This window comes from Lepidochelys olivacea (assembly GCF_965140295.1).
Source record: "Lepidochelys olivacea isolate rLepOli2 genome assembly, chromosome: 22".
Lineage (NCBI taxonomy): Eukaryota > Metazoa > Chordata > Testudines > Cheloniidae > Lepidochelys > Lepidochelys olivacea.
In genome coordinates this window covers 15,389,969-15,413,792 of record NC_140432.1, presented here as the reverse complement: position 1 = coordinate 15,413,792, position 23,824 = coordinate 15,389,969, and the positions used below count along the sequence as shown (strand labels likewise).

At 47.5% G+C, this 23,824-nt stretch overlaps 1 protein-coding gene across 2 annotated transcripts in view; it reads right to left on the bottom strand.

Moving 5' to 3' along the window:
* Positions 1-11,496: 11,496 nt before the first annotated feature.
* Positions 11,497-23,824, bottom strand: part of NECTIN1 (nectin cell adhesion molecule 1) — a 153,856-nt gene continuing 141,528 nt past the window's right edge. Inside the window, exon 9 of one of the 2 annotated variants that reach the window (XM_084612076.1) lies at positions 11,497-15,616. In XM_084612076.1, the coding sequence (XP_084468202.1) occupies positions 15,398-15,616 (219 nt within the window). In that variant the 3' untranslated portion in view covers positions 11,497-15,397. The remainder of the gene's footprint in view (positions 15,617-23,824) is intronic. The other variant, XM_084612078.1, reaches the window with a different exon arrangement.

Below are 23,824 nucleotides of genomic sequence, written 5' to 3'. Positions count from 1 at the left end.
TCCCCGCTCTGTCTCCAAGCGGGAATGAAAGGTTGTGGAGATAATTATATTTTGTCCCTGGTGCTGATGGACAACTCCTTCCCAGACTATGCTTTATCCTGGGCAACACATGGTGCTGATGGACAGCTCTCAGCCTGCTCGGCAGTCGGCTACAGCAACAGTGCTCTGTGCATCCTATTCTTGGGGTCCTCTGTGCATCCTATTCTAGGTGAGGTCCTAAGCTGGCCTGGACAGTTCTTCATAGCAGCACTGTGGTCCCCAGAGTGCATTTTGTAGGAAGTCTGGCAGTGGGTAGATATTCCCATAGAGGTATGAATGCAGCATGTATCCGGACAGTGCCTAGGAGCTGAAACTTTTAGGAACAAGAGCTAAGGACTTGCATTAAGAGCTAAGGTGGCCTGGCTGTTGGATGGGCCATGGAATTCTCTTCCATGAGAAATTCAAGGGTTTCCAGAGAGAGAGAGAGAGAGAGAGTCGGGTGTATTTGACCCATCACAGTCTAAGAAGAAGACATTTAACTTTAATCATGGCTGTTAAAAGGTTAGCTAATTGCTGGAAAGGGCAGGAAGGAGAAATTCTGACAGATACTGTGGAGTCTGAGGCCAGGAAAGTGCCATTGACACACAGGATAGACAAAGGAGACATTACTAAGGAAGAGTGAGCAGTGGAAAGGTTTATTTTGCCTTTAAAAGCAAACCCCGGTAACTCCACACACACTCTTCTCCATCAGTCTGGGTTCAGCCAGTGTATCCTGTCTCTACTTCTTAGCCATGGGTCAGTGAGCCTTGCATATTGAAATCAATACAATCTTTCTTTTTAAGTTTCACAGTGCTAACGTAATACCAGTAGGTTCCTGTTTTCCTGCATTCTTAGAGCAAGGAGATATTATGTCAAGAAGTTCAGGAACACTACCTTCTATCAAAATCATCTCAGGGAAGGAATTGGATCTGTAATTATCTTCCCAAACACTGGATATCATCACTGCCAATGAATCAAGACTTCCTTCATTTTTGGTGGAGGGACAAACTGGTTTCACATCAGCGGCCTGCTTCCATCCCTGCTTACACATGTTCTATTGCAGTTTAACAACACTACCTTCAATGGCAGGATCTCAGACTTACCCCAGTGTGAGCAAGAGGAAAATGAGACCCCCTAGACCAGGCTTTCATATGATCACAAGGCCATATTTTCCAGGACTCAGCACCCTCAAGGGGGTCAATGTTCTCAAAAGGTCTCCGATCCCATTGAAATGGCCAGATTTTCTAACATGCTCAGCACACACCAGATCTGGTCAGATTTTCCAAAGCTGGTCTCAGTGGGAGCTGAGCCATTCTGAAAATCCGGCAGGTGCTGAGCACCATTGTAAATCTTGGCCTATGTGTCAGCCTTGCTCTTGTTCATCTCACCTGCTGATCAGCCATGCGGATGATTTGGAAGAAGGCTCGCTCGTTTCAAGCCTGTGTGCTGCAGAACAGAGGGATCACAGGGTAATGGGGTTTTGAACTTTTCAGCACTTGTGTGGATCTAGCCTGCAGTCAGAAGCGAATGACCAGTAAGTCGTTAGTAGATGCAATAGAATTTGATGACATCCCTTAAATAAGTTGATGGACTCAGCCTGGTTGCGAGCGGGCAAGTATCCATGTTAGGAAAACATCAGCACAACCAGTGCTAACAGGAAGTCTCCTCAGAGACGTTAAGGGCTGAATGGACTAAGAGGGTTGAACTAAGGAAGGGCCCTGAAGCTCAGGGTCATATTACACAGTATGCTATCATTCCCCTTGCTAATTTTATACTCATATACGGAGAACTTCAGTCTCCGCTGCTTTTAATCTGACATTCCTTTCGCACACATTAAAAAAAAAAGGCATCAAAATGGAATCAACTCTTTATAATGGTTCAAGGGTTTTTGAGACACCAGTTCGATGGGGCCGAGCAAGCAACTCACCGAGACTCTTGAGGGGGAAGTGCAAGCGAGTGAGCAAAATAATCCTGGGCACATGCATTCTTTGTCGCAGAGACAAGTCAAATTGTACTTCCCAAGCCTTCAAGCACTGAGAGAATTCACGTTTCTCCGTGATTGTTCATGTGAATCCCGGCTCCTCGCGAAGACGTTCTGTGTCATTCATATAAATTTGTCTCGCGTATGCTTTTTCCTTGTGAAGCACAAAGAGAGACACAACCCCCAAGATCTGTCACAATTTGTTATTGAGTTTGTAATAAGTAATTGTGGGAATGATTATAATATTGCCAACTGGATTTCAGTTGTCCTCACACACGCAGACAGGCAAGCTAAAATAAGCAGTGACAGGGAAATGTTCTTGTTTGCACACAGATACTTTAATAACTAGCAATTTCAGGATGGGAAAAATAGTAGAAAAAATCAGCTGAAGGACAAAAAAGTCACACATATTAAACTCAGTGGGGAAGTTAACTCTAACAATGGCAGTACTGTGGATTTGGAGTGGGACCTGGTGAATTACAAAAGGGATCCAATGCGTTAAAAAGAGTACATCTGCTCTAGCCCCATTACCCCTCACACACACACTTTGCATGCCTTTTAACACAACCATGAAATCACATTAATTTCTCTAATGTGTGCAGTGCCATAAGTTACTTTTTAATCACTGTGATCAAAATATTGCTTAAAATTGAAGGCAGCTGCATTTGTTTCTGTCGGATATCATAATTGCAATTGTAAATTGGGAAATGTAATGTTTCCTGGTGCTGCAGTGAGTAATAGCTCTGAAATCATTATCGATAGGTAGATATAAATAAACCAGGAGATCTATAAAAATAAGCAAAAGCAAGTTAAAAGGGTAATTTGCAGATCAAACAGGAATAGTGAAATGGGAATGCAGAAAAATATTTCACTGCACAGTCAAAGTGTTCTTTAAATGTATTTGAACCATTACACAAAAAGGTAGGTAACAGAAAATTGCTCTACTAGAAAAATCGGAGTTGGGGAATTAATGGGCAGGATGTATTTGCTGAGAATGTTGTTTTGTTTCTGTATTCACAGAAGAGAATGCAGTACCTCCCAACAAGAAGTTCAAGGGCTCAAACTGCTGCCCAACAGCCAAATAAGGCCACCAGAATTCTCCTGAGAACATTTGCCCTTTGGCTTGCCCTCTCCATGGATCTGATCTTGCAAAGTGCTTCTGGACACCTCAATCTCCCACTGCTCAGCACCTTGTCAGGTGGGATCTGCAGAGGGTGATAAGGAGAAAGCTGATCAGCCTTAGGTTTCTTTTGTTGGGGGGGGCAAAAACAAGCAGCAAGGTTTTTATTTAAAATACCAGGGAAGGTTTGAGTGAAAGGTGAGATGGTAGGATGAATGTGTGTGCCAGATTTCTGGTCCCCACTCCCAGTCCTTTGGGCTGAATCTCCAGCTGGCATAGAACTGGAATAGCTGTCTCTATTCTACCTCTTCCTGACACTGCCTGGGTACACTGCACGTTCAGATCACCTTGCACGCTGGCAGTCCCTGGGTGTATAGAGGGATGGCATAAATGAGACAGTCTAGCCCTTTGATCAAACAAAATTTCCTCCCAAATGTAGCATGAAATTCTGAACTCAGGTACGCTGGTATCAATCCAGAGTAACTCCACATAAAACAATGTAGTTGTTCCAGATTTGCACTAGTAGATGCATATTCTGGCTCTTAGATCGAGGATAACCACAGAAATAATTTTTAAAAGCCCTGATTGTACCAATCCCAGATACCACCCATTCATGTGTCCTGTAAAGGAAATGGGGGGGGGACTTAATGATGACTTACATGACAGTTTTGTAGGTGTTTTCTGTTTTTCAAGACCCAGGAACTGGAAAATGACCAACATCACGCCAGCATTTATCAGTAGACCATGAGATACAGCAGGAAATTACAGTCCAGCACATTTAACATCAATATGTGGGGAAGGGTATTAGAAACAATTTTGTGGGATTTAGAAAGTGAACACTGCGAAAGGAATCATTTAATTGGGGATGCCAGCATGGACTTATCAGGACGTGATCATCTGCTCAGCTACCTCATTCTGGAGCTTCAAATGCTGCTGCCACATTATTATTTCTTGAGTTCCACAGTGGAGATTGTTAACTAAGGCGATAAGGCCTGGCGTTGAGAGTGACAGAGGTGGATGGATAGATAGATACCTGCCTGGGAAACAGGAAAGTGGCCAGCATTTTGACAATATACTGGAACATCTCCTGGTGGGAAGAAGCTACCAACGGAGCAGGTGACCCAGTGGCTTGTATTCATAACGTGAGCAAAAGGTTAGGATGCAGAGATCACACATGACATTAAAGTTAGCTGCTGGGGATAAAGTCAGAGTCCCAAAGAAACAGTGAGGAACAACTGAGGCCGAGATCCTCCAAGCCATCTACGGAAATGGGCACCCTGAATTAATGGGCCATAGACCTTCAAACCCATTGGGTAGCTTTGGAAACCCCAGTTTAAATATGTGGAACTGCTTTAAACGACTAGTTCGGATGATGGGGGAAAGGGAAGACAAGCTCAGAAAATGAACGGCTGTGAATATTTCAAATGCTAAAACTGCCAAGAGGGAGGAGAAGTATATAGATTAATGAGGGGGAAGGCTAGAAGGAAGGATAATGGGATGAAATTAAATAGTAAATTCCATCTGAAGATTGTATACACCCTCTCCCCCAACTGAACTATCTTCCACCTTCTCTCCCCAGGCAGAGGGTCCTGTTTTAAACTCTGGGGTCACTAATCCTCAGCTGGCGTAAAGTGGAGTCAATGGAGTTACATGGGTTGATACCAGCTGAGGATCTTTCCCTAGGACAGCATACAATCCATTAACCACACATGTCAAGCTGTGGAGTGTTCTCCCAAGGGAAGCAACAGAAGTCCAGTCATTGAGAGCATTCAGAATTAACCTAGGTAAAGGACCAGTGACTGTATTGCAGGGAGTGATCCTGCATTGGCCCCCAAGGGATACACTAGACAGGATTTACCAGTCTCTAATTTGTGTGATTCTATAGTCTGATTCACAGGGGAGGGTGTGAGAGAAGATGTGGCCTCCATAAGAGAGGGCAGCATCAAACGAAGAGACCCAGGTCTCTGTGAGGGCCAGGAGCTGGAGGGAGCGAGATAGGAAGAGGTCAAGGGGTACCTGTGATCATTTTAGGATGCCATGTGCATTCCAGAGACAGCAGGAGAAAGGGATGGGGATAGGCGTGAGGTTAGGGATGGTGGCACAAGGGATGGTGTGGGAGGTGAAGAGGATCGGGCCAGCCTCATCATGCTAATGAAATGCTTAGCTTACGCACTCCCTCTGGCCTCCTTCTGCTAAGCCAGGGTAGCTTGGTGGGTGCAGAACAGCATCTCATTTATGCAGGATCAGGGTCTCCTGTGCTCCTGGCCCTTTGTACCTTGCATGCAGCACTGCATTTTGGGGCTGGGCAGGACGTAATTCTGTGTGGCAGCTAAATACATCCCCATTTACCCAGCACCAGGGAACATAAGACACATTGACCCTTCCCTCCCACCCATTCAGAGTGCTCCTCTGCCTCTTGGACAGGCAGAGATGCAGAGCTCTTGGAAGATGGAGAGACCTCTGGCACCCGATCCCGCCCTGCTCTGGCCTAGCAGGCCCCATGACTGTCTCCATGACAGGGCCTATGTGCAGAAGTCATGACAGGTGACGTGACCCCATGCTGCAGCGCCCTGGCGCCGATCTCCACAATCCACAGCCCGAGATAGCTTAGACAAGAACGCCTACATCTGTTAATTCTTCCATCGGACTCTAATGGCCCTGCTTCTCCTGTCCAACATCACTCAGCATGATTCCCTAATTACTGTAATTAGGGAGCGCAAGGGAAACCTGTGTGGTGCTCAGGAGGCGCCACGCTCAGGGAATGGATTCTCGCCATGGGCCACATCCATTAACAGGTCAGCACGCCTGTCGCTTCCATCTCCCGGTACAGACAGCGCTCTGACACCCCCAAACCCGGGAGGCGTGGCTGAGAGGCCTCGGACAGGCATATCGGCTGTGATGGACAGTTGCTGCCTCTCAGCTTCCACCCATCACTTGCTTTTAAAGCAAAGTTCTGCCCCCAATGAAGGCCACTCTCTGTAACTGTAGTGGGGTGGACAACGTTGACATGGCATGTAAAGGGAGCTCTCTGTATGCAAAGCAGCTCAGTGGGACCATGGAGGAGCAGAAGCTCCAGGAGTCCATGCTATCCAGTGACCTGCTTGGCCTAGGTCCCCTCACCCAAATACCCATCACAACTCTTCCACTGAATAACAGAATTGGGACAGTGCCCATGCAGGAGACAATTAGACTCAGTGGTCAATGGATCCACCACACTTAGAGAAGGGGCTTATTACCCCAGTTCCACACATGGAGGGACAGAGAGATGGAGTGAATTGCCCCAGGTCATGCAGGGAGTCTGAGGCAGAGCCAGATCCTCTGAGTGCCAGTCTCATGCCTAAACCTCAAGTCCATGTTTCCACTATTATATTTTTATGGCCTGTTCAATTCAGGCAAACCCATCCTAGCCAGAAGCCCATCTGCACACACTTCCCTCATGGGATTAACATGACAATCACCTACAATCTTCCCTGCAACATAACACATCTCACTACAAGCCTGTAGCAGCATCCATCTCCCTCACCCTTTGGAGGTTCACAGCAGCAGTTCCTTCCAGACACAGCATCTGCCAGGAGCCTTGCAAAGACAAGAATCGACTTGGTTTGCACTTCAGTAGGTGCATGGCCCTGGGAACATTCACATGAGCACTATACCTGACCCATCCCATTGCAGCAGCAAAATAGCTAATGCTCTGGCTCTGAGTTAATGAACCATAAATTCCAGCTTAATGAGTTTTATACTGAGGAGAGTCATTAATGTAATTAGTACTGATGTGAAAATGATGTTGCTCGAGCCTGAATGAGGAGGGAGTGTTTTTGGGGTGGGAAGGCTGGAGGAAGTGTTGTCTTCTCCGGCAGCATTTCAGGGATTCTATTCACCACGAGGAAGATGGCTCTGTATGTTCGTTGCAGATTTAACCTTGGCTCCCATCCTCCAAAAAGAATATAGAGAGTGGGAACCCAATGATAGAAAAGCAAAAGAGATCAGCCACCTCTGTTTGCCAGCTGAGATGTGGAATCTTTAATGTAGCACACTTTACCACTCTGTCCTTTAATTTGGAGCCCTTTTTTCTGATCCCTACACATAGCATGGTATCGTCTGGGTTCCTCTGTGTCTATTTTTTGCTCCTGCATGAAAAGCTTTCTCTAAAGGCAGCTGTTTCAGAGAGAAAATAACAGATCTTTGGCTTAAAAAAAATCTATCTATATATGAAATAAAGGGACCAGCAGGATATGCTCTGTGCTAGGATAAGGCTAATCAGAGCTTGGTAAGTGTTTGAGATGGAGGCTTGGAAAGGCACTCTAAGTGCCGACCCTGCTTGCAGATCTGATGGCGGAAAAAAAATAAGATGAACTGGAATGAATGGGGCTCCCATCACCTTTGTAAAAGCAGCCGTCTTTACCCGCTCCCTCCCTCCCCCCAGTTGCCACAAGGCTCAGTGTCTCTGCTGAACCTTGGTGTTCCTGGGGGTTTTAAACTCAGACGGTGTTTAAGGGACGGTGCCAAGGGTATTCTGTGTTATAGTGTTACACAGCAGCCGTTTTCAGTGGCTCTTCTCCTTCATTTAAAGAGAATGCATGTTAGTGATAGGTGCCGGACTGGAGCTCTGCAGGAGGAGTTATCAGTCAGCTCTCTCCATCCTGCCCTGGAGTCACTCACTACTTGTAGGGGTGAGAGGGTTATTCATATTCCAGGTCCATCCCATCCTTGGCCCCTCTGCTGAGACACTCATCAAGGGAAACTCCTTGGGCCCATGCCGTTCTCTGCCATGTCCTGCTAGCTACTGGGCTGAGGCCCTAGCAACTCATCTCATGCAATCCAACAGATGGCCACATGACGGCAGCCTAGGGTGAATTTTCACCAGTGGCCTAGAAGTGACAGGCTCTTTTGTATCAACCCTACCTCAAGCCTTTTGCTGTCTCCATCCCTGGGTGAATTGTTTCAAAGGACCAAGGTCTTTTTATTTATTTTTTTTAAGAGACGCTCTATCCCCGGGCAATGTAGCTTTCCCATTAAAATAGGCCCTGGAGAGTTTTCATTTGCCGAGCTAGTGACTTGTGCTAAGAATTCCCTGGCTGCGTGTTGGTCAGACCCATTTGGTAGTGCACATTCTAACAGTGTGCTAATTCCACGGTTAGCTGGGCCGGTCTCCAAAGCAAATCCACCTGTAAGGGCTTTCAGTGCACTAGTTCAGACACCGTAACATGTGGACAGATGCTTAGACCCTTTCTTGAGATGCAGGGCTACCCTACTGAGCCATCTGGCTGTCAGGATCTTCACACCTTGCCTGCAGATGCAGGGTAAATGCTGCTAAGTTGCAATGGTAGGTATTTCTTGTTAACGCCAACCAGATATGTGAGAGAGGTTGGATAGTCTAACTCATAGGAAGAGGGAACTCAGGCTTGGCCTGGAGGAGGTCCTGCTGAGAAATCCTAGCTGAAGCCAAGTTTGGGGAGAAAGCTTAGGCTGAAGTATGTTTGGTTGCTGTTATTACTATAACTATTGACATTACACTAGTGCCCAGGGGCCCCCAGTTAAAGATCAGACCTCTGTTGTGCCAGGTAGCTGGGGAAGTCCTATGCTCTGTGTCATGTGGGGGGGTCAAACTAGATGATTGCAATGGTCCCTTCTGGCCTGGGAATCTGAATCTGGGAGTCACTACACAAACAAGCAAAACATGGGCAGCCCCTGTACCTCATTGCTCACAATTTAGGGATATGGTGGGATGTAGCAGGAGGATGAAGGGAAGGGGGTGGAGGAAGTGGGAATACCATGCACAAAGTTTTAATCTCAGCTGTCATTTGAATGCGTGATAAAGCCAATCCCCAGGCAGGGGGAAGTTTATACATGCTGGACAGAGTCCAGACTCTATTAAGAACATAGGAATGTCTCTACTGGGTCAGATCAAAGGTCCATCTCGCCCAGTATCCTGTCTTCCGACAGTGGCCAATGCCAAGTGCCCCAAAGGGAATGAACAGAACAGGGAATCATCAAGTGATCCATTCCCTGTTGCCCATTCCCAGCTTCTGGCAAACAGAGGCTAGGAATACCATCCCTGCCCATCCTGGCTAATAGCCATTGATGGCCCTGTTCAGAGCAGGGCTGAGTCTCTGCTGCTCAAAGGCATGGTACACCTTTACACACTCCCAGAAAGACTCAAAGAACTCCAAGCAGAAGAGCAGAGCATGCAGTCCCTTTGGTCACAGCTACCCACCCTGCGGCAATGAAGAGAGGGTTTGGCTGAACTGCCATTCAACTTGCCCTGCATTTCCACTCCTGGATTCATAGGTTATAAGGTCCGAAAAGACCAGTGTGGTCATCTGCTTCGTCCTCCGGCATAACCCCAGCCACAGGGCTTCCCTGAGTTCATTCCTGTTTGTACGAGAGCAGAGCTGTTACTCTGGCTTTGCCCGCAGTACATGCCATGCCATCCTAACTCATGCTGCGTCCCAAGGAGCAGGAAGACAGGGGATGAGACTTGGCTACGTGCCCTGGAAAGGAACTGGACAACCGGTGGTGTTGCAAGTCTGCAAAGAGACTGGTTACTGGCAGGAGTTATTGTAATGTCCCTGAAGGCTGCCCGTCAGAGGAATTTAATCTGACTGTGGACAATGGGCCCACCACATTCAGGAGCCCATTTCATCCCATCCACAGGGTTATTGTAACCAGATATTGGACTTCAAAGGAAAATATCCAGAACCGTGTCTTCTCTGCACCTCTGTCCTCCCTCCAATGCATTCTTTCTTGCTTGCTTTCTTTTTAATGGGGAATTCTACTGTGATGCCAGTTCCCCGCACACATCAGGCACTTGCTGGTTTCATGTGAATCAGGGAACGTCCCCCCGCCAGTTGGTGTAGGTCATGTGCTCATGGCAGGGCCAGGGGATGTTTGGAGTGGTCATGTCACTGGTAAGGGAATGGATCCTGGCAGTCTATGATGCCTGGGTGCCTGTAATGACACAGGACCAGAGGTGGAACAGTCTCCCCCGTCTCCTTTCCCAGCCTTATGGATGGGGGCTCCAGCTTTCTCCCGATGTTCTCCATGCAGCATGTCAGAACCAGACAGGGGCAAAGCCGGGTGTGCTACATTCATCATCCCAAATAGCCTGGCTTCAGTGAACAAAGCCGCACAGCCACTCACCCACCCAGGGCACCCATTTGGTCCCGGGGGCAGGCGATACAAGTCCTCCTGCCTCAGAGACTCTCAAAAAAGCTGGGGCTACAATGTGGCGAACTTGGTGGACCTTTCAGTTAGAACTTCGGTGAGCAGGCTCCAGCTCAGAGGAAGGCAAGGAGACCTTGAGGGAGGCTCCCACAAAGAAAGAGAAACAGGGAAGACAAATGGGACAGAGGTGGCACCTTCTCACCACACCTTCCTCCTAGAAGGGACTTGAACATAATAGCTCCCAGTCCTGTACAGAGATCTGTGCGGGGGTGTGATAAATAAAGGGGCAGGGAGCATCTCCCTTTGATGGGCACCCAGCCAGCCAGTTAGCTGTAAAATCCCTGTTGGTATCTGTTCTCTGCATGCTTTACCTGTAAAGGGTTAAAGAAGTCCCCCAGGTAAAGAAAAGGACACCTGACCGAAAGAGCCAATGGGAAGGAAACTTTCCCTTTGTGTATGTGGTTGATCTTTCTGGGGTGAAGAGATGGGGCAGCAGGAATGTAAGAAAATTAGAAATATTTAGAAAGATGCAATTAGGTTTATTTCTGTTTATTTTTTAAGGCTTTTGGACTCCTCTGTGCTAACCCCCGCTGCTTTTGTTTGCTTGTAACCTTTAAGCTGAACCCCCAAGAGGCTATTTTGGGTGTTTAATTTTTGGAATTGCTCTTTTAAAATCTAGCAAAAGCCTACGTTCCAGATGTATTTTCTTCCTTTTTGTTTTTAGTAAAATTTACCTTTTTTAAGAGCAGGATTTGGATTGGTTTCAGAGTAGCAGTGTCCTAAGAGGTTTGTGCATATGCTGTTTGATTAGCTGGTGGCAACAGCTAATTTCCTTTGTTTTCTTCTCAGCTCTTCCCCAGAAGATACCCCACAGGGAGGAATTCCCAAGTGCTCCTTCCTGGGTTCAAGGGGGTTTTTACATTTGGGTGGGGGCAGCGTTTACCAAGCCAAGGTCAGAGAAAAGCTGTAACCATGGGAGTTTAATACAAGCCTGGAGTGGCCAGTATTGATTTTTAGAATCCTTGCGGGCCATGCCCCCTTCTGCACTCAAAGTGCCAGAGTGGGGAATCAGCCCTGACAACGGGGGTGTGTGTGTAGAGGTGGGGAAGGGCTAAAGTGTAAAGCTTTAATTGTGCAGTGAACGAGGTGTGGTCAGAGGGCCGAGACCAAACACCCAACACCAGTTTCACAGTAAAGAGACCAGGGAAGCTGCTTGAACTCTTACATCACTTTTATTTAAGCTCTGTGGTCAGTCTGGTCCTCCAGAACAGCTCCATCAACCATCAGCCATCCCCGCAGCAGGTCTGGCATTTCACGCCCCCTGGACAGGAGACACGGCTTCACGTCTCGCATGAGGTAAGACACAGAAATAAAACACCAAAATCATCCACCCACCCGCCTGCCCTGGGACATGGGGGCTGCTGCCTCCCTCTCTCTCTGTGTATTCGCATTCAGCCACCTTTCCTGTTCAATCCAAGCAACCACCCTTTACCTCCCCCACTAAGGATGACACTGCTGCAGGAACAGGTCCTTTGTCTAAGCAGCCTATGCCGAGGTGTGGGCTTATCCTAGCTGGAGAGAGACACCACTATCTGACATTGCTGAAGCTGGACCACTGCCTCTGAAAGGTCAAGACTTGGGCACGGGAGGAAAAGAAGTATGATCCCTTTGCTTTGGGGCTGGGGAAGATAGAAGATCTATGGGACAATTTATTTGAACCCATGAATACAGAGGAGCAAAATGAGGGCCTGGATCAGAACCATCCATGGATTTGGCTTTGTGGAGCCAAAACCCGATCAAGCCAACCTCCCCCTCCATCTACCGATAGGTTTTTACGCATCTCCACATGAGGATCGTGAAGGAATCTGGCAATACCACCAGACCTTCTGCTGCAGCACAGACAGAAGGGCCTCCTTTGTTTAGTGTGTCAAGAATAGGGAAGAAGGTAGAAAAGGCAGAGAGAGATCAAATGTTCCTAAGTTTAAAACATGCACTGGATAAATCAGGCAGCTGGTTTCAGAGGCTGAATTTCTGTCTCACTCTTTCTTTCTGGGGAGCTTAGAAATCCTTTCGCTTTGCTGAAAAGCAAAGATCTCTGTGTCTCCTCTTTATGGACAGCTTGAGTTCAAATTTGTCCAAGGCAACTGGACTTTCTTTGAGCTGCCATGCGACACTACAGTCTGCCTACATGTTGTCCCCTCACCCATCATAGTACCGTCCTCCCCCAAAAACTGCAAAAGAAATCTCTAGCTACAGAGATGTCCGCTGCCCCCCTCCCCTCCCACATACAGTCCTTTCATGTAATATAATTCCTATGCACCTCAAGAGTTGACCATGTTGCTTTTGTTCTGCCTCTCATCTATGTGCCCAGATCTGGGGTGAAAGTGGAAACAGGCTTCCCACTTTAATTCCTGCTAGCCTGGAGATGCCCCCTTTCTTTTAGGAAGGGAGTCGGAGGGAATGTCCCTTGCCCATGAGTTCTTGTAGCTCAGCGGTGTGAGGTTGCATCTCTCTCCAGGACGCAAAGACCGCAGGGGTTTTCTGCCACCACATCTCCTTCTCTAATGGGTGGACTAAAGGCAGATTGGTAGAGGAGGCCAAAGTACATTCCCATTGCCAGCGTAGGCAGCAGGGAACTGGACAGGGACGGCAGTAGGTCTTAGTTCAGAGCAAACCCAGCTCCGTGGCTGCCAAACATTACCGCATGGCACGTTAAGAGGAAAGAGCGAGAGCGAGAGAGAGGTCTAGCATTTGAGTGGAGGCAAGTGGCACTTTGAGCTCGTTCGTGAAGGGAAGTGAATTGGCCGGTTCTCTGGGCAGAGGAGGCCGATCAAGGAAGTGTGAACCCTAACAGGGCCAAAGGATCCAAACCAGCAAAGATGGAAGGGAAGGGATTTCAAAGGCCCTGTGTCTATAATTAGGGGGCCCATTGGCCCTTCTGACAATGGGAGAGTTCCGTGCGCTAGGTGCAACCATGGGCTGCCCTGCCTCCTCCGTGGGCCAGCTAGAGGGGCTGCATGCCTTGGGATGGCGGTAGGCCAGGAAGAGCTGGTGCCCTCTTCCCTGATCTCTAGAGGCAGCCAACCTGGTCAGCACAAAGCAACAAAGCCATTCAGTCCAACAGAACCCACCCCAACCGGCTCTTCCATTTCCCTCTGCAGGGGGGAATGATGTCATCGCTCCAGGTGGCCATGCTGTTTTCCCAAAACAGGACGTGGCGACGTGCACAGGGAAAGGGCCGAGCTAGGTTTTATGGGGCAGTCCCAGGAGGCGTGGGCGGAGCCTGGTTCCCTCATGGCACATTATTTCCTAATGGAAGCAATCTCTCTCTCTCTCTCTCTCTCCATATTTTAGCCTGCAGGAAATATATGAGGTAGTGCGGACACAGACGTGCTTCTGTGTGAGTCAGGGAGTTGGGGGACAAGCAGGATGAGCTCAGAGACAAACCTCTGGGGTGGGAGCAAAGAAAGTACATAGAGCGACCTTTGCCTTTAGAATCAAATATACAAAAATAAAAGTGACCCAGTCTATTTGCGAAGGCAGGAGCTGGGCTGACAGTGTCTGATGTGTTATTCCCCCCATGGGGCATCTTTAATACTGTGGTGGTTTCCTTTGCATTTGTGCAAGGAGCATTGGATACTGGTTTGGTGTTGGAGAACCAGGCAGATAGCTGGGGGTGCCTGGCTCACATGTCCTTGTGGATTAGCAGTGCGAGGTTGTGTATGTCTCCAGGATGCAAAAGATCCATCTCAAAATTAAGAAAAATAAGAGTCTGTTAACTGAAGACACGTCCCCTTGTGCGTAACTGTCCATTCTGTGTCTCTCCCATGCTGTACCTGGGTGGAAAAGGTTAGAAATATCCCTAAAGCCAACTATTCTCCAAGACTTTATTCCTCTTGTTCCTCTTCTTCTTCTTTTCTTTTTTTTCTAATACAAGTGAACAAGGAGGTGACGTGGAGATGAATTCCCTTATCTAAAACACTTGGTGGTTGCAGGAACTTACACTTTCATATACACACACACGCACACACTCCAAATATCAAAAAATTCACAGTCCAAAACTAAGACGATTTAAAAAAAGTTAAAAGGCCAGATTCTGTGTTGGCTTTTATCCTTCATTAAGAGCAAGAAGATTACCTGAAATTCTGATTTGTTTTCTATATTCTGCCTGAGTTCACTTTAAAATTCCAATCAACAGGTGTACAGACGGACCTGGAGTGAGCTTTAGACTTTTGGAAAAGAAAATTATGGCGTGTATATCTACGTATTTTTCCTAATTAGAGATTTTTTTTCTTTTGGTTTCAGATTACATGATAGAAAGTTCTAGGAAGATGTTCTAGAATCCATTGTCTTTCCTGTGTCCAAATTCTGTTCCTACACCCTCTGGGTTGGGAAGAGTCAATGCAAGAAGTTGGGAGTGGGGAAAAATACAACATCTCTTCTGCTCTGGGGCTGGTTCTGAGCCTTTTTCATTCCAAACGTCCCATCGTTACATTTGGTTCAGAAATCTTTACCCTTTGCCCTTTGAACAGGGCTCCCGGTCCCAAACGGTATTTTCAAACGAGAGAGTTGCAGACTCAGACCCGGGCCCTGGCTGGGAAGTTTCAATGTAGTACAGAGATCATTTTGTTTGGAAGTAAAAGTAGAGTTGGGAATTTTAGACACGGTGTAACAAGGTTTGTGGAGGAATCCGCTCCAGGATCCTCTTGTGTAAATGGTGTAAAAATTGACACTACGGAACACAGACACTTGAGTGGGTCTGGGACATTCCATCCAACAGAGGGCAGTGGTACACCCACCCAGCCACCCACTGACACACACACGCATGCACATAGCCAGCTTGCTACTGGAGGGTGGTGGGGCCAAAATTAGAAAAAAGATGCTGTCAGTGTATGACACATAGATGAAGGTAGAGAGTTCCCTTGAGCGCTAATGAGCAGGTGGATACTTAACCAAATCGTGTCAATTACAATTGCACCAAAATTTAAAAACAGAAAAACCCAAACAAAATTCTCAATGGCTGGGGAGAAATCAAAGGCCTTGGTTAATACGTGAAAGGTTGGGAGATGTGAAGAACTGGCTTCTTTGCTTTTGCTTGACTGTGTGCTGTTGTTTTAAACATACTGTTCCTTAGGACAGATGTACGGCGCCCGGGAACCTGGTGGTGGGCAGCAAAAGGAGATATCGGCACGGTGAGGATACAGATCTTCTGGGAGATACGATAAGGGGTTATAGACACGGGGTATTTTCTCCAGATATTGATCTTCAGGTGAGCAACAGCAGGTCAGGTGATCACTCGCATCCGGTATCTCTGAGTGACACTTTCCAAAGTTCTGGGAGAAGAGACAAAGTCAGTGAATAGAATCTTGGAGCTAGACTGCAATAACAGGCACAGGTACCTAACTCCCTGTGAGATACCCTCAATCAATTAATAGCAGCAGGGAAAATAATGGAGCTCTGTTGGCTTTTTTTCCCCCCCCAAAAAACAAGCTATTCACATTTCATCCTGGGCCATTTTGGCAATGAGAAATGTCTGCCTCACCCACATATATACCCATTTTCCCCATGAAAATTTACATACTTTGTTCCCAGTCCTGAAAATCGTTTCCCAAGGGCTTAATTTTACACAGGTGAGTTTCAATGGGATGATTCACATGTGTAATATTTATCTTTGGAAGGAAATGCATAAGAAGGGGCATGATAAAAGCAGATAATTAAGACTGGTGTAGAGAAGGGAGATGGAGAGCTTCTGTTCTCCCTGTCTCATAACACAAAAAACAGGGATGGTCAATGAAATTAAAAGGTGGCAAAATTCAAACCTGATCAAAGGAAATCTTTTTTTCATGCAGTGCGTAATCAGACTGACAAACCCTACCACAGGATGTCATTGAGGTCTAGAGCTTAGTAACACTGAAAAAAGGAGTGTACATTTGTGCAGACAACAAAAATAGCCGGAATTAAAACAGTTAATGCTAACAAATTTTGGGACCAATATTAGATCTCATGCGTCAGGACTTAAACCAATCTACTCCTATAAGGATTTAGGAGAAGACCTAGTGTGCGGGACAGATTGTCTCAAATCTACCTAATGCAGGGTTCTTATACACCTTCCTCTGGTGCATCTAGTGCTAGTTATTGTCAGAGGCTGGATACTGGGCTAGATGGGCTTGGAATCTAATCCAGTCTGGTTAAGCCTATATTCCTTTGTAAAGTGTGTTTGCAGGATCAGGCCTTGAAGGGTGAAATGACTTATTGTCCAAACAAACCTGCATACCCTTATGCACGTGCTTAACTTTATGCACTGGAGCAGTTCCATTGAAATCACCGGGACTACTCATGTGAGTAACACTAATAGTGTATGTCAGGGTTTGCAGGATTGGGGCTACAGTGTTGAGAACTGAAATGTCCAATTTGGAAGAATATCATGGATTTGGCTCGGACACAAGACCATTTCCTTCAAGATGGGAAAACAGACCCAATCTTTCCTGATCCATTTCTTCCGGGGGTGGAGGGAGGGAGAAGAATGCAGCGCTGCTCAGATATTTTGCAAAATCTGGTTCTTTTCTGCAAGCCCTGAACAAAATGCAAATGCCTTGAATTCCAAGGAGCATAAGCTATTGTTGTGATTGCTTTGCCCAGTTGTTAATAACAAATGACAATCAAATGTCACTTGTTCTAGTGCAAAATCGCCAAGATCTTTCTTTGGTGGGTTTTCTGCAAAACAAAAGGGATGATTGGAAAGAACATCCACTGATGCTCAGTTCCCTCCCTTCTGTTCGTGTGTGTGTCAGGGGGATGGACAGACCCAGCTTACTCAGTGCCCCAGGGAAATGCAAAGTCTTCACTTGCCCTCCCTCGGTACTGGCAGTGGATTGTATCCCTTCCTGCTCACACATTTCTCTACTGTTCTGAAACCCTGCAAGCTGATCTTGGTGAAGGACCTAGTCGGGACATCTCTCTACATTCCAGGCATCATTACAACAACCTGGGCACATCATAAGCAATTGCTTTCAGCTCCCGCTTCCTGTTGTTTGGCCTCAGCACATTTAAAAGGTTACTTGACAACTCTTTTTCCTATTAGGCAAAGACTGGCTTATCTGCTACATTTGGGGCTCAAGAGGCCCTACTCCTGCTTTGGTCTTCCCTCCAAGGGTTAGCTCCCTGGGGATAGCGTTCTTCCTGGCTGACTGATTTGCTGAAAGGCACTCAAGAGAGTGAATGTGCCAGTTTTGATGTGTCACGCACCAAAAACCGAGGGCTTTCTTTCTCTCAAACACACCACCGTGCATTGAAAAACAACATGGTCAAATCTTGAACTATCCAGTCTCTGTTGTTCCATAGCCTCATTCAGTTAGTAGATTGTCAATGGGGGGCAGGGGTTGTCTAATGGGGTCCTGCTCCCTGATTGGGGCCCCCAGTGCTACTGCAACACAAATTAGATATAGAGTTGAGCCCTTTACTTGTCTGAAGCCTCTTTTATCCAAATTCATTGTTCCCTGTTCTGTTGAGGTTTGGAGTACAACAGAGCATTATCAGCTGGGGGAGGGTCCCTGTGTGGTTCTGATCCTAGGAAGGCAGATCAAATATTGTACCCTGGCCCGTGTTCTCTTAAAGCTGTTGCAAAATGGATGCAGTTATCTGTAGCACCAGACAGGGAGCCATTCACTGGCAGGTACACCTGTATCCACGAAGCATGCACATCACACACCCATTCATGCAAAGGCTGGCTCATCCTCCTCCCTTTTCCCCAGTCCCATCTCAGTTTAGGCAGGGGAAATCAGGACAAGGTAATGAGAGGGGAAGAGAGATCAATGCTGCTTACACTATTAGCAGATTATCTCCAAGGGTTTCTCCACCTTGTTTTAGGCTGAGCTGCTAAGGGCGGGAGCGGGTCAAGGAAGCAGCCCAGGCCAGCCTACCAATTATGATCCTTTGGGTTTTCAAGCATCCTCAATTATCTTTTTGACAGTCCTCTGCCTGTCTGGTGAACCAGTAGGATCTATAACCCATAGCAACCAGAACACAACACTCCCATGAAACAATGCAGCATCGTAGATTAAAGGAACATTCTCCTCTCCAGGAAGAAAACAGCCTGCGATCATTTTTTATGCATGGGCTTTGCTTTTGGCCTGACTGAAATTCAACTTTTTCCTGGCCCCCTCCCTTGCCACAGGTTGGAAATCCCCCAAATGGTTCCAGTTGGTGCTAGGATTTGGGTCCTCAAGAGGAAAAGCCTGAAGGAACAAAAAGAGCCCCTCAGCCCTCTCTCTGCCAGCTCCCGGATAAATATTTCACCAAGCTGCTTTAAAAAAATAATATATATATCCAGAAAACAAAATGTCGCTAATGATTTATTGATGGCTCTACAAAGCTGAACTAATGAGCGAGGCAGCAAATAATCTGGAGAGCTGCATGTTCTCCAGGCAATTTCAGGGGCCAGGGAGTGGCAGGAGAGGGGGTGGGTGCTGGTGGGGAGCTTCTGGGAGTAATGGGTTGTAATTAAGGGATGGAAGATTATGCTGAACATCAGGAAAACCAGTCAGCCTGTGCAATAGCCTCCTCTGCAGAAGGAGAGGAATCCTGTTGCTTGAGACATTTAAAGCACTAGGGAATGCGCTGTAGGGAACGATCCTGCTTTTGTCAGGAGATGGCTAGGATCATACAATCAAGCCTTAATTGCTACAAGTCCATTCAGATTTGCTACACAAAGTGCCCCTGAGCTTCAGTGGACCCCCTGTAGCCCCACACGGTCTGGCAGTCAGCCCCACAGAAGTTGTGGTGCACTTTCTGTGGCAGTCAATATTGAAAGACTAGAACCCCAGGCCTACAGGACAGGGACATTCACACCCAGCCCAGGGCTCAGCATCTGTACCACCAGGGCAAACACAGGGGTGCAGCAGGTCTCTGCACAAAGGGGGTTGTTCTCACACAGATCTCAAGCATTCACACAGCAGGGACTGAGAGCAGCTGCCAGGGGAGAACTATTGCTAATCAAATAAGCAATTCTTCAGCTTATACAGAACATGTTCCTATCTCAAGCTAGCTCCCTCACCTACCTATAACTGCTCAGAACCCAACCTATCCACCTCCCACTACGTAAAGGGAGAGCAGGCCTTGTCTCCTCCCTCTTTATAGCCAGGGTCATTAATCAGTCTTTGCACTTGCTGCTGAGCACCCTTGATCAGCCTTACCTGGAAGGCACTTGCTTCCATGCCTGCCAGCTGACCCAATATGTTTTTTTGAAGCAGAACTCCCTCTCTGAGCAAGGATGTTAACCCCTTCCCAGCCAAGAAGTGGTCAGGGTTTGCCCACCTTACCAGAATGTGGATGTTTGTAGCAAGGGAGTCCACCTCCCAGTGCGTGGGCAGGTGTGCAGTGGCAGACCCAACCCTGGAACTATGGGCAAGGAGGTCTATAATATTAATCCCATCTGGAGTTGTGCATCATGTGTGCCCCAGGGGTTTGTGCTGGAGTAGGGTGCAAGGCTCCGTGCAAATGAGTATGTCAGAACTGGGCATACAAAGGGATTCATTAGCATGCTGGGTGACAGGCATAGTGCAAAGGAGTGGCTTGCCCTAGCACAGCAGAGCCATTAGAAACCTGCTTCCTTAACTGGGTCTTATGTGGATGGAGCTGAGCTTGAGCCAGTTTGGGAGATGCAGGAAGACACTGGAACACAACACAGCTGAGCATTGCGCCCTGCAAAACACAGGGGAGCTGATGGGGATACACCCTAAAATGCTAATAACCTGGGGAAGGATCCCAAGGGTCTGATTTAGGGACCCTGAACCATGCTGAGAGGCCAGTGCTGTGGCCTCAGTAATTGGCTAGTACAAGGACACCAAAACTATTGCGATGGAGCCCAGAGCAGGGATCCTGAGACATAGCCCACGGCTAGGGCCCTGAGTTATAGTGGGAAATCTTTTTGGATCTGCTGCAAAGACCCTTGGAAAACCATGGAGATGGGCCTAAATCAACCCCATGAAAACTGAGGGCTTCCTACTGCAGATTGAAATGTGATGGCTATCGCCCATCACTAGAAATACCAATACTTAATAGGGCTGCAAGAGATGACCAGGTTACAGGGCTTGTCCCTCCACTACCAGGCTCATTGGGCCCAATTTGCCATCGCCCTGCAGCTGGCATTGTCATTTATCCTGGTGTGAGCTGCTCCCAGGCTGAGCTGTGCATTGCAGGCGGTGCCGTAGGCACTCAGGCAGCATTGTGTGCTGTTGCACCAGGGCATTGTGCACAGGTGTAGGTGATCGCCTAAGGCACAGGGCAAGAGAAGATCAGCCTCTTTGTGGCAGCCGCTCCACCTGTGCAAGGTGGGTGCAAGACCACTGCCAGCCTGCCTTGGTAGCACTGTGTGCTGGTACTGCATGACCACAGCAGGGCAGACGAGATTTTGGAGCTTAGGGGGGGAGAAAGCATTCCCTGTGCCCTCGCGCCTTCCCTAAGCCTGTGAGTTCAGAAGCCAAGCCTGCTCCCCGCTTTGCTCACTGTCAAGTAGCAGGAAGGAAGGGAATTGCACACACCCTGTGTTTATTAACAGCTCTGACGGCCAGTGCCCTTTGACTCTCTCCCTTGTCCCTCTGTGACTTTTCTGCAACCTTACGTACCTCCAACAGAGTTTGAAATGAAATTATGGCTAATTAAATTTAGCTACTACATGAATTTCTCCCCCCCCTCCCCCCAACTCTTGTGTCTGCTCTCCCTGCCTTCACCTCTGATGCAATTCCATATAACACTTATGTTTGCTGGGATATTTGTTTTAAATCATTTTAAAGAAACTGTTTAAGTAGGGTGTCAAAAAGCCATCCATTTCAAACAGCCCAGTGGATTATTATTAAACTGTCTTTGTTTGATTAACATGCTCTAATTCAGTTTCTCAGTGACTCTAGTTCAACCATCTCCCCCCCCCCCACCCCACTTTGGAGCTCTTCTTGCTTCTGAAAGTCACTCCTTAAGCATAGTTATTAGTGCTGTGAATTGTTTTCTCCTTGTGACCTGGTAATCACCAATAAATCTGCTCATCCATAGCCAGGAATGAATTCTAACCAGGGGGAAGGAGGGGATGGGAGGGGAAAAGATATTGGCCAAGATCTTGATGTTTTGTTAACTTCATTTCTGTGAAAATCAGAAGCAGGAAAGACAGAATTACAAGGGGGGAATATCTGGAAAGGGCTCCATGCCAGCTGGCCTTACCCAAAACATTATCACTAACTGCCTTGGAACACTCCCCGGCAGTAGGATTTGAACATAGGACCTTGTGCACTGCTAACTACTATTGGAGTTAATGGACTAGCTGCATTAGCCCGAGGCTGTTATCCTCTATGGGGCCAACCATGACTAGACAAAGGGACAGGTGCAATAAATATGCTTTGCGAGAATGTTAGCGGCTTCCCCTTTGCCGGCAGCTACTCTAGACCATCTGAGGTTGACGAGAGTTCAGGTCTACTTTTCTAACAATCTCCTCATAAGTTATGAGCAGGATTTGAACCCCAGGATCTGCAGACAATTGAAACTGAAGCAGCCGCTCCACTAACCCATAGCAGGAGAAGACTGTTGCCCTGTAGTGGACAAGCCACTAGCAAGGGCTGCTACACACACTGTATTGTATCCTTACCCGTAAGAATTACTGAAAGCACTGGGAAACTCAAAGTACTGGCGTCTAGTATCAGTTTCCCCACTGTGTTTATAAACTGACTCCTCAGCACTTTTATAGCCCTTCTCATCTTCAAAGTGCTGCACAGACTTTAGCTAATTCTCACAGCGCTGCTGCTCATTTGACACCTTATCTATCACGGAGCAACTTGATTGCTCACCACACCGGGTATATCGTGAGTAATAGCTGCAAGGATCAGGGAGAGGGGCTGGGATCGAGAGAACTGGGCTCTCATGAGCAATTGATTCTCTCCAAGCAGAGACTTTGGGCTCCAGAGGGTGGATCTGAGGTTTGGTTAGGAGGGGCCAAGACCCATAAGGAGAAGCACACACAAATTATTCATGCAGGAAGCTTAACGCTGCAGGATTCCTTGCCGAGGCTTGGTCTACACTTAAAATCCTACAGCCAGCAGTTCTGCTGCCGGAGCGCTGCGGCATAGCCCCTCGTTACAGAGATGGGAGGGGTTCTCCCATCCGTGTAGGTAATCCACCTCCGCAGAGGTGGTAGCTAGGTGGATAGAAGAATTCTTCCCTTCATCGAGCACGGTGTACACGGGGAGCTGGTCAGCATAGCTATGTCTCTTGGGATGTGCGTTTGAATTTGTCACACCCCTGAATGATGAAGCTAGGCCAATGTCAGTTTTCAGCCTAGACCAGCCCTAACTCTCGCACAGGTATTCATCTGGACCCATTGCTGCAGTACCTGACTGCCTCCCGTGCCCTAATGGATTGGGCATCAGGGCAGGGCTATTAACCCCACTCAAAAGGTGGTGAACGAGGCCCAGATTTCAGCAGGAGTTAGGCAACTAATTACGTTAAAAAACCAGGGCCTAAGTCACTTGCCCAAGGTCACTGTTGCTGCTGAGAGTCTGGATTTTTGGTGTACAACATTTCTGATCGTAAAGGCAAGGGGGACCCCAAAAGGGTGCAGAGCGCAGGTAATTCTGGGAAACGAAAGGCCTGCGCTGAGTAGGGGCAGGGGTTTGGGGTTTGATGGTGCTGAAGTATCATGATCCATTTGAATGCATCCAAACAGCAGGAGTGGCTAGTGCACTGGTTGGGGACTCAGGAGACCAGGTTGGTCTATTCCTAACTCTGCCACTGGCCTGCTGGGTGACCTTGGGCAAGTTACTGTGCCGCTCTGTGCCTCAGTTTCCCCACCTGTAGAATAGGACTAGTGGTAATTGGTAAAGCACTTTGAGATCTACTGGTGAAAAGCACCATCAAAGCTAGATATTATTATTAAAACAGAACTGGAAAACTGGCTTCTACTGTTCTTGGATGCAGCCTGGATCTGTGGATTCAAATCCAACCCCTTTAACCATGAAGGGGTTCACATTTGAGGTTCTGGTTCTGGCACATCTCTGGGCCTGCTGGTACTTGGACAGCAGGCTGGGAGCCTGCCTCCTGCTTTAATTTCCTCCAGACACATCAGGGTCTTGGAATCTGTCTCATGATCTGAACCATCCACACAACAGAGACGGGATGGGAAATTCTCAACGTGCAGGAGAATTTTTTTTTTTAATAAAAGCATCAAAAGTGAACCCTCCAGCCTATGCTGTGTCTGAGTGGGGAGATTTTGCTGCAGTGAGATTACACTTTCAAAGCACCATATGACCGGCTTTATTTTTCCTTCAGAGAAACCAGGAGGCTTTCCAAATTTGGATTTGGCGGATTACTGTCCTTGCGCTGGCGATAAAATCCCCCACCCCGGGAAGAAAAGGCAAGACCTCCCAAGATGGATTAGGGAATGCTTGCCTTGTTTATAGCTCTGAGAACAGCCTCCTGTTCCAGCGCAAGAATCCTCTGGGAAAGGGTGGGTAGATCTCTGCTTTCAAACCTCTCACCTTTTCCTGGGCTCCCTGCTGAGTGTA